This window comes from Ylistrum balloti, unplaced genomic scaffold (genome assembly GCF_031769215.1).
Source record: "Ylistrum balloti isolate Yb309-2 unplaced genomic scaffold, AGI_CSIRO_Ybal_v1 Utg370122, whole genome shotgun sequence".
Lineage (NCBI taxonomy): Eukaryota > Metazoa > Mollusca > Bivalvia > Pectinida > Pectinidae > Ylistrum > Ylistrum balloti.
The window spans coordinates 385204-399554 of NW_026782138.1; the positions used below are offsets into that span (position 1 = coordinate 385204).

The 14351-nt window shown below is 35.1% G+C and overlaps 1 protein-coding gene across 1 annotated transcript; it reads right to left on the reverse strand.

Moving 5' to 3' along the window:
• Positions 1–11228: 11228 nt before the first annotated feature.
• Positions 11229–13834, reverse strand: LOC132550382 (uncharacterized). Its single transcript, XM_060214442.1, has 4 exons — positions 13789–13834; positions 13124–13298; positions 11980–12358; positions 11229–11822 (listed from the first exon to the last, which is right to left on the reverse strand). The coding sequence occupies exons 1-4, from the start codon at positions 13832–13834 to the stop codon at positions 11229–11231; spliced, it is 1194 nt and encodes a 397-aa protein (XP_060070425.1).
• Between the last annotated feature and the right edge of the window lie 517 nt (positions 13835–14351).

Genomic DNA, 14351 nt, shown 5'->3' on the forward strand with positions numbered 1-14351 from the left:
AAATTAATGGAGGCGTGTAGGGTGCACTGGAAAAAGTGTGCCAAAAGCCAAATAAACGTTCTACTAGATATTGTATCCTATTTTGTGTCGATCGTAGTTATGGCTGGTGGTTATATGACACTTACATAAACCATAAACACATAACACAACACTTCGTGGCAAAGTATAGGTGTAGACAACAAAATGTGTTTAACGTGATCCTATTTTACATGTAGCTCAAAATTCTCAGCGCGAGAATCGCAAAAATAGAAATACGCCGAAATATTAAAACATACTGCATAAGTACTTTATTTGTCGTATATTAAAACCACATCCTGTTTTGTTCCTTTAAACCTCGTTGTTATTTCAACGCTACGATTATAGTTAAGTGCACAAAAAGGTGAGATTTAAAGAAAAACAACAGGATGTGGTGTTGATATATGACAAGTAAAGTACTTGTGCAATATTTTTTAATTCATTTACTTGAAATTCAGGGAGTTCCTTACTATTTTAGTCTCTTAGCCGGAAATTTGTCGCCGACCAGATAACACTGATCGTGGATTACATAATTAACGTGTTTCCTAATGTAAGCAGTGCATACTTTTTAGATTTTTTACTTTGTTGATCCAGATTCACAGACTGAACGGTAGAAATCTTCTTTCTAACAACAATGGTGTAAAAAAAAAAGTAAATACCAAGCCTAACAGTACATTTTAGCGAACTTTTGGACTTTTAGATTCAGACGGGGGATAAACATACTACAATACTGCTAATATCTTTAGCCTCTTCTTATCTTATAATTTATTGATGTAGCTTACATATATGCATTGAAATGGACTATTTAACGTCCGATATAAGTTTACCATCTTTTGTCTTGTTGTTGGAATCAAATGCTAAATTGAATGATTGATATAATCTATCTACATTGTACATAGTTGATATATATATCAGATACTTATATTTTAATATAAGCCGTATATTTTAAGTGTAGATAATTGTATACAATATTTAATGGCGGCATCAGCTCTCTCACACAGCTAATATTCAGGATGACTTGTTTCAAATCCTACTATATAAGTTTTTGTTTTGGTAAGATTTTCAGTCAGAGTTTTTATATGAATGAGCTGAAAGTGGAATTAATGAAGAGCACAATTATTCCCTATCATCAGTCAATTTTATAAAGAAAAAACATTATGTAAAATTAATGTCCTTATTATGATAAATTGATTATAAACAATCTACGGGCTTTATAGAACAGCTAGATTCGTGGGATTCAGAAAAAAATGTTCATTGGACGGGCCACATGTCTAATGATAAGGATCAGTTAACAGATATAACAATGTATAACGGACCCGGTCAAGTTGACATAAAATTGATCCCTTCCATTTTCAAGTGAATGACATAATTTTGTTATCTTTATATCGATTCATCTTTTTTACCAAATGTTTTCACCCGAACGTCTTTTTTCACATCCCACTTATTTCAGGAGGGTCACCAAATGATCTTTCCTGTAGCGTGCTGCGCATGCGCCAGACTGAGTCGATTTTTCACCTGTACTGTTACTATAGATTATAAAGAGAGAAAATCTTTAAACTTGAATAAAGCATTTTTTCGTTCAAATGACAGTATTTTTCCCGTATACATTTGAATGATAATTTTATAAGCTTTTAATATGGTATTTGAAAATTAAAAATAAGTTTTGAGGAGTCGGTGCCTTTTTTTAGTTAAAGTTCAGAAATTTATTTACTATGAATAAAGAAGTATTTCCACTAGAAATTCGCCTTATCACCGAATTCAAAATTAGATAAAAAATGTTTTCCAAAATTTGTGAATATTTTTCCCGTATAGGTTAGTTTCTAAATTTATCCAGGATTCCGACACTCTAATTTTTTTAATAAGTGTTTTGGAATCGGTGCCTTTTTTAAGATATAGGTACATACATAGGTGTAGATTCAGCAGCCTCATGTTACGCTGGTGTGACGTCATGGGACCAGTGTTATAGGGTCTCTGTACACTGTGATGACTTACCTATCTGTAAATACAATGTTTTATATTTGAAAATTAGAATTTTTTATACTAGTTAATTTGTTTATTTTTTTAGTCCAGAACTTTGACAGTGTACCTCTATTACTATAAACACCGTCTTAAAAACACACATTAAAATAAATATGTACGCGGAACAGGTGCTAGTTAAAACTAAGATATTGATAACAGTTTACGATAATCAATTAATATAATGTGTACATGAAATTTATAAATATTATTGTATCACTGTAAATGTAATATCAATCAATATGTACTGGACAAGGAGAAGATTTATATTGACATGGCCTGTTATGAGTCTGCGTGGGTCACTACCAATGTGGATCAATCTGAACATATGCAATTGTAATTCCTGGCAGAGTGTGAAAATAATAATACATATACATGTATATTGTATACTGATGTTTCGCTTGTTAATTGCGCTGTCTGTCAATGTAATTAACATCCGGTGTCAGTGACTAGTATGTGTATGCCACGTGGGATAAGAGACCCCTATCGATTCGCACGCTTCACCTCTAAGTCATTTGCAGTGTGAAATTAATATTGTCTGTATTCTTTTCTGTTTAAAAAAATACTGAAAAATAGAACTTGGAGGGTAAAATTGTCGTTCATGCAGAATCACGTGCATACATATTTCGACTCTCCTATAGTATTTTTTTCTTGAAGTTCCATCTGCTTGTTCGATTTCCCTAACGAAGGAGATAAATTGAAAATGCCATTATCATATCGCTGTCATAATATCACCATTAAAATAGTGGTTATTTTCCGACAAATATTGTACTTGATTATATGTGGAAGAAATCTTAGACAAATGAACATTTTATCAGAGACGTAAATAACACATGTGTAATATATACGTCTCTGATTTTATGTAGACGATCTATCTATATAAATACATGAAGGAATGTATTTAATATACATATTATATATACGGATCGATATAGGAAATTTATTTAATGAATATTCCTTGTATATGCCCCGATATACTTAACGTTTTAATATCTTACACATATGTTTAGATCTTTTAAGTAAATGTATTTAATATGTCCCGATATACTTTTTTACGCGTTTAATATTCCTGTTGGGCCTATATCTTGATATATATCTCATACTTACGTATATACTGTTATACATGTACAGTTCTATAGAAGTCCCGATATACTTGTAAACTTGTTTTACATAAACCTATAATCTACGTTTTCTCTGTCCTATTAGTCCTGCTGTTCCTTGAATCTACGTTTTCTCTGTCCTATTAGTCCTGCTGTTCCTTGAATCTACGTTTTCTCTGTCCTATTAGTCCTGCTGTTCCTAAGATCTACGTTTTCTCTGTCCTATTAGTCCTGCTGTTCCTAAAATCTACGTTTTCTCTGTCCTATTAGTCCTGCTGTTCCTATAATCTACGTTTTCTCTGTCCTATTAGTCCTGCTGTTCCTTGAATCTACGTTTTCTCTGTCCTATTAATCCTGCTGTTCCTAAAATCTACGTCTTTTTCTGTCCTATTAGTCCTGTTGTTCCTAAGATCTACGTTTTCTCTGTCCTATTAGTCCTGCTGTTCCTAAGATCTACGTTTTCTCTGTCCTATTAGTCCTGCTGTTCCTTAAATCTACGTTTTCTCTGTCCTATTAGTCCTGCTGTTCCTAAAATCTACGTTTTCTCTGTCCTATTAGTCCTGCTGTTCCTAAAATCTACGTTTTCTCTGTCCTATTAGTCCTGCTGTTCCTAAAATCTACGTTTTCTCTGTCCTATTAGTCCTGCTGTTCCTTGAATCTACGTTTTCTCTGTCCTATTAGTCCTGCTGTTCCTAAAATCTACGTTTTCTCTGTCCTATTAGTCCTGTTGTTCCTAAAATCTATGTTTTCTCTGTCCTATTAGTCCTGCTGTTCCTAAAATCTACGTTTTCTCTGTCCTATTAGTCCTGCTGTTCCTAAAATCTATGTTTTCTCTGTCCTATTAGTCCTGCTGTTCCTAAAATCTGTGTTTTCTATGTCCTATCAGTCCTGCTGTTCCTAAAATCTGTGTTTTCTCTGTCCTATTAGTCCTGCTGTTCCTAAAATCTATGTTTTCTCTGTCCTATTAGTCCTGCTGTTCCTAAAATCTACGTTTTCTCTGTCCTATTAGTCCTGCTGTTCCTAAAATCTACGTTTTCTCTGTCCTATTAGTCCTGCTGTTCCTAAAATCTATGTTTTCTCTGTCCTATTAGTCCTGCTGTTCCTATAATCTACGTTTTCTCTGTCCTATTAGTCCTGCTGTTCCTAAAATCTACGTTTTCTCTGTCCTATTAATCCTGCTTTTCCTATAATCTACGTTTTCTCTGTCCTATTAGTCCTGCTGTTCCTAAAATCTGTGTTTTCTCTGTCCTATCAGTCCTACTGTTCCTAAAATCTACGTTTTCTCTGTCCTATTAGTCCTGCTGTTCCTAAAATCTACGTTTTCTCTGTCCTATTAGTCCTGCTGTTCCTAAAATCTACGTTTTCTCTGTCCTATTAGTCCTGCTGTTCCTAAAATCTACGTTTTCTCTGTCCTATTAGTCCTGCTGTTCCTAAAATCTACGTTTTCTCTGTCCTATTAGTCCTGCTGTTCCTAAAATCTACGTTTTCTCTGTCCTATTAGTCCTGCTGTTCCTAAAATCTACGTTTTCTCTGTCCTATTAGTCCTGCTTAGTCCTGCTGTTCCTAAAATCTACGTTTTCTCTGTCCTATTAGTCCTGCTGTTCCTAAAATCTACGTTTTCTCTGTCCTATTAGTCCTGCTGTTCCTATAATCTACGTTTTCTCTGTCCTATTAGTCCTGCTGTTTCTTAAATCCACGTTTTCTCTGTCCTATTAGTCCTGCTGTTCCTAAGATCTACGTTTTCTCTGTCCTATTAGTCCTGCTGTTCCTAAAATCTACGTTTTCTCTGTCCTATTAGTCCTGCTGTTCCTAAAATCTACGTTTTCTCTGTCCTATTAGTCCTGCTGTTCCTAAAATCTACGTTTTCTCTGTCCTATTAGTCCTGCTGTTCCTATAATCTACGTTTTCTCTGTCCTATTAGTCCTGCTGTTCCTAAAATCTGTGTTTTCCATGTCCTATCAGTCCTGCTGTTCCTAAAATCTGTGTTTTCTCTGTCCTATCAGTCCTACTGTTCCTAAAATCTACGTTTTCTCTGTCCTATTAGTCCTGCTGTTCCTAAAATCTACGTTTTCTCTGTCCTATTAGTCCTGCTGTTCCTAAGATCTACGTTTTCTCTGTCCTATTAGTCCTGCTGTTCCTAAAATCTACGTTTTCTCTGTCCTATTAGTCCTGCTGTTCCTATAATCTACGTTTTCTCTGTCCTATTAGTCCTGCTGTTCCTATAATCTAGTCCTATTAAATCTACGTTTTCTCTGTTATTCTGCTTCTCCTTAAAATTAGTCCTGCTGTTCCTATAATCTACGTTTTCTCTGTCCTATTAGTCCTGTTGTTCCTAAAATCTATGTTTTCTCTGTCCTATTAGTCCTGCTGTTCCTAAAATCTACGTTTTCTCTGTCCTATTAGTCCTGCTGTTCCTGCTGTTCCTCTAAATCTACTGTTTTTCTCTGTCCTATTACGTTTTCTGTTTGTTCCTATAATCTACGTTTGCTGTTCCTTAAATCTATGTTTTCTCTGTCCTATTGGTCTTGCTGTTCCTTCAATCTACGTTTTCTCTGTCCTATTAGTCCTGCTGTTTCTTAAATCTACTTTTTCGCTGTCCAATTAGTCCTGCTGTTCCTATAATCTACGTTTTCTCTGTTTTCTCCTAAATCTACGTTTTCTCTGTCCGTTTTCTACGTTTTCTGTCCTATTAGTCCTGCTGTTCTGTCCTATTAGTCCTGCTGTTCCTAAATCCTACTGTTTTCTCTGTCCTATTAGTCCTGCTGTTCCTAAAATCTACGTTTTTCTCTGTCCTATTAGTTTTCTCTGTCCTATTAGTCCTGCTGTTCCTAAAATCTACGTTTTTCTAGTCCTGCTAAAATCTATATCTATTATTAGTCCTGCTGTTCCTATAATCTACGTTTTCTCTGTCCTATTAGTCCTGCTGTTCCTTCAATCTACGTTTTCTCTGTCCTATTAGTCCTGCTGTTTCTTAAATCCACGTTTTCTCTGTCCTATTAGTCCTGCTGTTCCTTCAATCTACGTTTTCTCTGTCCTATTAGTCCTGCTGTTCCTAAAATCTATGTTTTCTCTGTCCTATTAGTCCTGCTGTTCCTATAATCTACGTTTTCTCTGTCCTATTAGTCCTGCTGTTCCTAAAATCTATGTTTTCTCTGTCCTATTAGTCCTGCTGTTCCTAAAATCTACGTTTTCTCTGTCCTATTAGTCCTGCTGTTCCTATAATCTACGTTTTCTCTGTCCTATTAATCCTGCTTTTCTTATAATCTACGTTTTCTCTGTCCTATTAGTCCTGCTGTTCCTAAAATCTATGTTTTCTCTGTCCTATTAGTCCTGCTGTTCCTATAATCTACGTTTTCTCTGTCCTATTAGTCCTGTTGTTCCTTAAATCTACGTTTTCTCTGTCCTATTAGTCCTGTTGTTCCTTAAATCTACATTTTCTCTGTCCTATTGGTTTTGCTGTTCCTAAAATCTACGTTTTCTCTGTCCTATTAATCCTGCTGTTCCCAAAATCTATGTTTTTTTCTGTCCTATTAGTCCTGCTGTTCCTAAGATCTACGTTTTCTCTGTCCTATTAGTCCTGCTGTTCCTATAATCTACGTTTTCTCTGTCCTATTAGTCCTGCTGTTCCTTAAATCTATGTTTTCTCTGTCCTATTGGTCCTGCTGTTCGTATAATCTATGTTTTTTCTGTCCTATTAGTCCTGCTGTTCCTAAGATCTACGTTTTCTCTGTCCTATTAGTCCTGTTGTTCCTAAGATCTACGTTTTCTCTGTCCTATTAGTCCTGCTGTTCCTAAAATCTATGTTTTCTCTGTCCTATTAGTCCTGCTGTTCCTAAAATCTACGTTTTCTCTGTCCTATTAGTCCTGCTGTTCCTAAAATCTACGTTTTCTCTGTCCTATTAATCCTGCTGTTCCTAAAATCTACGTTATCTCTGTCGGTTTTTTCTGTTATTTGTGCTCATATATAAAATTCTGAAATCCCTGTGCGGTTATTAAATAATAAAACTAAATTTTCGAGAGAAGATTCCTCTAGTACTTTCACCTTTCATGGAGGCTCTTCAATTAATATCAATAGATCCCAAGAGATCAAATTTTTTAAATAACAAAAAGGAAAGATAAAATTTGGATTTTCAGCCATAACTAAACAGGTATATATGCTTTTCGCAGTCGATATCAGTGATGTCAACAGTTCCCGGTCAATAACCGTCGGTCAAAGAGATACCGAGGTTTGAGTTTGAATGGTTATAATGTACGTCCGGGTTTTTTTTCCGAAAATGTTTTGAAATATTTGTAAGTTTTATTCAACACTTAACCACTATGCAATACATCATATTTAGTTATGGATGGAGACAGTAATTTTATTTTGGTAATTTTGGCTTGTTTGTTTAATATTGTGGACACTAAGCTATGATCATAGATGGGTTTTTCCAATAGTATCGTTTGATGAAACGAGATCTCAGGTTTTTAAATTCACAACAAATCAATATATATATATATATATAGAAAAAACTTGATTTGACGAGATGCGAGTAAATTATAAATAAAAATGATTTTTGACAAAAGAAGAAAGACGTTACATTTTAAATACATGACAGCGCTAGTGCAAAATGTAACGTCTTTCTTCTTTTGTCAAAAATCATTTATATATATATTTATATTCGTCCTCAACTTCAGAGGAGTTACATTCTTTACAAAATGTACGTTCTCTATGTGAGATTCTATACCTTCCATATTTAAATTATGAAGCATGAGTAGATTTACGTATTCATGGATATATTTATTTATTCATACCAACTATTCACAACATTTAGATAAAGTCAGGCACTTATATATCTATATATACGTCCCTGATAAAATACAGGTATGTAAATGTCTCGGTTGGAATATTCGCTTTTCAGTATCAGTTTCAATTTCTTTTATTGTAACCTCAGATCTTATACATGAAATATAATGATGTCGAACAAATGTATATAACACGACGTAGTTAACATGAGATATACAACAGGAGTAGGAATTAAATTAATATTACAGATGTGATACCATAGGTCTTAAGAAATAAAAGGTCAAGTATGTATATCACAGTCTGACTTTGGTCCTATATATAGAATGTACAGGTAACATGATTATCCCGGCTTGAACCCGATTGGGATTTAAGGTGCAGCACGAGTTATCTCCCTTAAACAGGCAAAATTGCTGGTAATGATGGATAGGCCACAAGACCGTAACAAAGAAAATGAGGTATAGGAGAAATCCCCTAATATTTTCTGACAGTTTTCTGGAATACCTACATGAGTATTATAGCGGATCTCTCACAATTCATGACGTTCAACATTCAAGAGGATACACAAGGAAATGTAACATCCCAAAATGGATGTGTCCCAAAGGTGCTAGCAACATGACAAAGCAGTGAAATTGCATAATAAACTTTAAATCGGTCCCATTCGTGTACACACTGTCCTTACAATTAACTTGTATTCCAGCCAATGACTCCAGTACAAAACGTTTAAAAGTAACAGAAATATTAGTTGTGTGTCATCCGTTTATAGTAATTGAAGGGAGGTAACTGCGTTTAGTTTGCGCGACAATTTAACTACCTTGTTGCCCATACTTGATCTATTTTACACCAATTGCAAATCAAGCTTTAGTCTCATATTACTCACTCTTGTTGACCCTGATTGAAGCGCGTAATGAGTCTCACTTTGGGAGGAAACCGGAGTACCCGGGAAAAACCCACGTGGTCGGGTAGTAACTCCATATTTTTTCAGATCGAATCCCGGACGCCTATGTGAAAGGCGAGTGCGTTACCACGACGCAACCCGACCTCTAATTGTTGCTTATTGTATGTCACCGCTAGATCGCAATGGAATTAATATGTTTTTCTGATAAATATTCAGCCGTATCGATGTTAAAATATATGTCATTATTATGTCTTTTTTGTAACATTAGGGTAGTCTTTTTAGGCTTGACGTACTCAATACGTACAGCCTATTGCGACGGCCTTTCAGACAAAATTTACCGATCCTGGCCTTCTCATTGGCTGAAATATCGAAAAGAATTAGAGCCCTCTAGCGGCAATTTTCTGCGTAAATAATGCCGCGATCTTTTAAATCGCTATTTTAAAAGCATCCACAATAAGTTTATTTTTTAAGAACAATACGATTACTATATATTTAAAAAAAAAAAAGGAAGCACAGTGTGGTTGAACTATTGATAAATTTTGAACATTAGATTTTACGGAATTTACTCACGGACATCCCCGACCTGTGCTGCTGAAGAAGATCGAGCTGACGTGATTCTTATCGCCTGCTGTGAATATTCCTAGAAAACAACCATATTAACCGTAAGCAGAGATACGTCTCTGCCGTAAGTAAGAAAAAAATGGTTTTTTTGTATCTTCAAAGTTTATTGCAACTGCATGACTTGATTTACAATGTATTTACTGTATGACGGCTTATGAATCCTTCTCGACATGACGTAAGCGTACAGAACACTACGTGCGAGTTGGCGCCATGATAAGAAGCTAGTCTGGGGGCTTGGTTTGAATTATTAACTAACAGCACTTATAAACAAACAAACTTACAAACAGAACATCAATTTTGCTTTAATCCTTGTCGTTGTGGCAAGATCGTCTTAATATATAACATCATTTTACCTCATTTACGTCACAAAATTGGACTGTTCGTGCCACGCGCATACCCGCCGATATGACACTTTTTCAGGTTTTTCACACCCACCGCCATGACACTTTTTCAAGTTTTTGAAGATAAAAAGTTTGCGCTTCGTAAGCAAGGTACAATTGGTGCTCATGATTTATGAATAATATATTTTTAATACTGTACTGATCATGATGTTGACTCTGTTATAACTTGTAATTTTTGACTTTTAGTTTTATTTGATGAAGGTTGATTGTGCTGATTTCTCAAGGTTTGTTAATGTGTATCAAAGTTCCTTGAAATGAAAATATTCCTTCAAACAAAACGCGTATAAAAAAACAAAATATTCATGTTTATAATTATCAATTAACAAGAACGAAATATTTCCATAACATATTTATTCATTTTGCGTGTTATGGTGACATTATCTAATGCATTGGGGATCAGAAATAGTAGTAGCTATAGTGAAAATATTGTAAATTTTGTATATATATGGAAGTCTAGTTTAATCTCATAGAACTATGTCTTTATAGATATAATTACTGGAATAAAAATCTAACCATGATACTTCAAGGAAGATACGCATGCAAATAAATTTAATGTAATTATTTACACTTTTATCTATCTGAAATGCTGTGTACACCTTATCTACTTTCTTCAACTACAAATTTAATTACAATAAGTAAGGACTATTACCTTGCAATAGATTTAAAATAGAGAAGTAGGTATAAAGTCCTTTCGATTTGTCTAAATCCTCATATTGATAGGATAGTAATTGCAACATCTTGGGGATTTCAAAGGTTTTATTTAGTCAACTTCATCGTAGAGCTATTTATCATTTGGCTTGTTGGCGATGAATATATGGTTGTGTTTATTTTGTTATTTTTTTTACCTTTTTTGATTTGTTCACATTATTGTCGTCAGATTTAAAATAAGGATTAAAGAAGATATAAAATCGCTTAAAATTAAAAAAAATAGCCTCTGGTTCTCTTATTTTAGTAATTTTTGCATTCCAAAGTGTAGGAGTATGGGGAAAGTAATATAGCTTAGCGGTTATTTGTGAACATTTTTCAATACGTTTAGCCTCTCAGTACTTTCAGTACTTTAATTTATCATATGCTACAATATATTAATATAATGTCGACGAAACTACCTGATGCAAATTAGTAAACTACTGAGATCCATTGTTTATATTTGTGGTAGAATTATGAAAGATTTACGATATTTCATCGAAAATTAACGTAAATGACAATTTCTACTTTGGCTGACCGTAAAGGATTTACAAAATACACATGTTTGAATATGCTTGAATAATAGTACTACGCTTCTGTATTCTAAAATATGAAAAACTGATTTAGTTGATTTGAGATGAAAAATTGCAGAAGGAAACTTCTCAAAGACCTATCATGATTATGTATACACTATTTTATTGTTTTTACAGTATTTACACATGCGGGATCTCTTGGATCAGCTTATGAAGACAAGTCGTTACCATGTTGAGTGTTCCTACACAAATATAGGTTTTATATATCTGATGATGCACGCCGGAAGTGAACCTTCTCTTCCGATAGACGACGTTCCATTTGTTTGTACTTCCGGTAAATGATGTCCCTCCAAGTCGTAAAGATACGCCATAGTACATAAACGTGTCGCTGTCTTGGCCGGGTGGTGAGTACACTCCCATAGCATACTGTCCGTCTTGTGTGGAAAGAACAGGGGGTTCCAAACTCGATCCGTGACTCTCAAGAGATAATGTTTTAGGATTAAATCTATAAGCAGTGGTAAACTCACCAGGCATGTAACCTGTCGGTGCTTCCATCTGAATATATCGTAAGTCTTGAGGCCAGTCCCCGGCTAGGGTGAAATTGGACATAAACTCCACGGCATTTGGCATTCCATGAACACCGATTTCCACGCGCTTCCAGAATGGATAAGAGTAGGTGGACTGATGAGTCAAAGATGGACTTCCTCTGCTGCAACTGTTATGCACTGCTCTTTTCTCGTGTGTTCCTGGTCGCAACCAAAAGGCAGGGTGTACCTAAAATAATTAAATGAAATTGAAACAACAACAGACTTTTTTAGATATACGAACCGCAAAAGGTACAGAATCTAGCCGTTTCCAGAGGTAAGTAAAATAAAAGGTAAAGAAAATATCAATGTTGGACGTGTATGTAAGTGTTTTAAGCTGGCCTTACCTCGGATTCTAAGAGGTTACTGTGAGCCCTCACCCACTGAATCTGTGTGTGCGTTGTTGCATGGTTGCTATCGTCCCTTCCTCCAGCTTCTGTAGGGTTATAACACTCCGTATACGTATCAGAATTACAAGCCATTTGTAGTTCCCGGCCATGGTCATACATGTTTATCATTTGTTTGTTATTCCAAACCAGACTGTCTATAGCTCCACCCATGCGTTTGGAAGCGCTGATGAACAGGTCTTTGCCATTTGAAATTGTCCATCTTCCCTCGTATCCGCCGTCGATGTAGCCGAGTCGATGTTCATGGATACCGTTTGTTAGGTAGTGCTGTATAACCGAGGTGTAGTCTGTGTGGAAAGCGCTGGTCAAATCAGGGTATCTGAAACGCATATTTGTGAATAGTATAACTCCGTGAAAAACATTTTTTTTTTATTTTCAAACAAATAAATGTGATTAAGCAGCTGTTATCATTTAGAACATATATAAATGATTAGTATTTATAGTCACAATAACTTTTGTTCCTATTAATATTAGTTTCGCGATTTTGACTTTTAAATGGGTTGACTTTCATCCTGATTATCTTGCCTTTAGGTTGTCTATACAACGGTTCCAATCTAAGTTTAATTTGATGATGATACCATGAATGAGTGTTTATTTAAACAAAGAAGTTCCGCTAGTCAGAAACACGCACTAGCAATATCCTTGCAAAATATGACACATAGTCCATAATTGAAGTGGTACCGTGACAAAGATGACCGCGTGAAAATTAATGGATTTTCAATGCAAGGTAAGTTTCTCACACGGGTCTACCTTGTACCTAAAACATTCAAATGGTTCCCTGTGTCACCATTAAACACGTAGATGAGGTTGTCCCTTACAATACCTTGATTGAGAAGGTAAAATCTCTGTGGTATTTGTGGAAAGGAATCGCCATTTTCACATACATATCACAGATAGATCAAATCGTCCATTCTTTATCAAGTGTTGAAGAATATAACACATAGACATTTTAGTAAAATCTGAGTAAAGTTCATATCAAAACGTGGTAATGAGTAAAAACTGAAAAAAGTCATTTTTCTAGAAAGATTAATTTGACAATCCTGAAATTGAAATGGTCAGTTGGGAATGAACAACATTAATTTACCTGGTGACATACTGCTTTGAGTGAAAACTGCCACATCCCTGTCTCCCCTGTGCTATACCGGTTGACAGCCAGTGAGCTTTAGCCGCCTCTGATGTATGCCTGATGTGAAGATCGGGGTAATTGTTGAGGTAGAACTGAGCGTCGAACACCTCGGGTGAAGACAGGTCTACTCCCTCTGTATAACAGATTTATCTCAGTCGCTATGTCGTGAATTACAGTTAATTACATGATGATTACATATCTCTAATGATTTTATAATTTGTGCATTGATTTTGCTAAGAAAAATACAGCTAGTAGAATGGCTTTAATATGGTGACAATGCTATTTCAGAATACCATTTCCAACCTAATCGTATGAGTTTCCATGGTAACAATCTATCTCAATCGTGAATATCATTTACCAGTCTAATCGTATGAGTTTCCATGGTAACAATCTATCTCAATCGTGAATATCATTTACCAGTCTAATCGTATGAGTTTCCATGGTAACAATCTATCTCAATCGTGAATATCATTACCTTTCTAACAATTTCATTGTTACAATGCTATTTCAATCGTGCATACCATTTGCCCGTCTGATTTAACAGTAAATATTATGTTACACACTTGTCACAATTTGAAAATATTACACACGAAAAAAAAACCAGACACCATAATCAGAATTACCAGAAAAAGCGAAAACCCCACATATTAGCAACAACTGACTGTACATCCTTCCTTTAGATGAATGATATTCCACTGTCAGCCTTCACATGGCAAGACCTCAAAGCTATCAGATAAGATTGCACTGGCGTGGCCTCTCTGTGGCGAAAAGTCGCGGTCAAACAAGTGGGTGTGAAACACACTTGTTAAATGACCACGCGTTATGGTGGAAGTCGGTTAAACTAGGATTTCCATTGTAGCTTAATGGTATTTAAAACTGTAATGATAATGAGATCAATTAGTTATCTTAATTTTTAATAATTCATTTTTAATAATCAATATATTGATTAGCATGGTATAGCATATGTATATGACTATCATATCATCACTACCACACCATATACATCAAACCTACACAGGCATTAGTCAATCGTTATCCGTGGAGTTCAGTGGGGATGGGGGTAAATACATATTTCGAGTGTATGGGTAGATATAAAATAATTCTTTTTTAATTAGGTGGTTGGAAGTCTCCTGGAAGTCTATCTATTCCTTACACTTGTTTTTTTTTAAATATCTTTTCTAGAAAT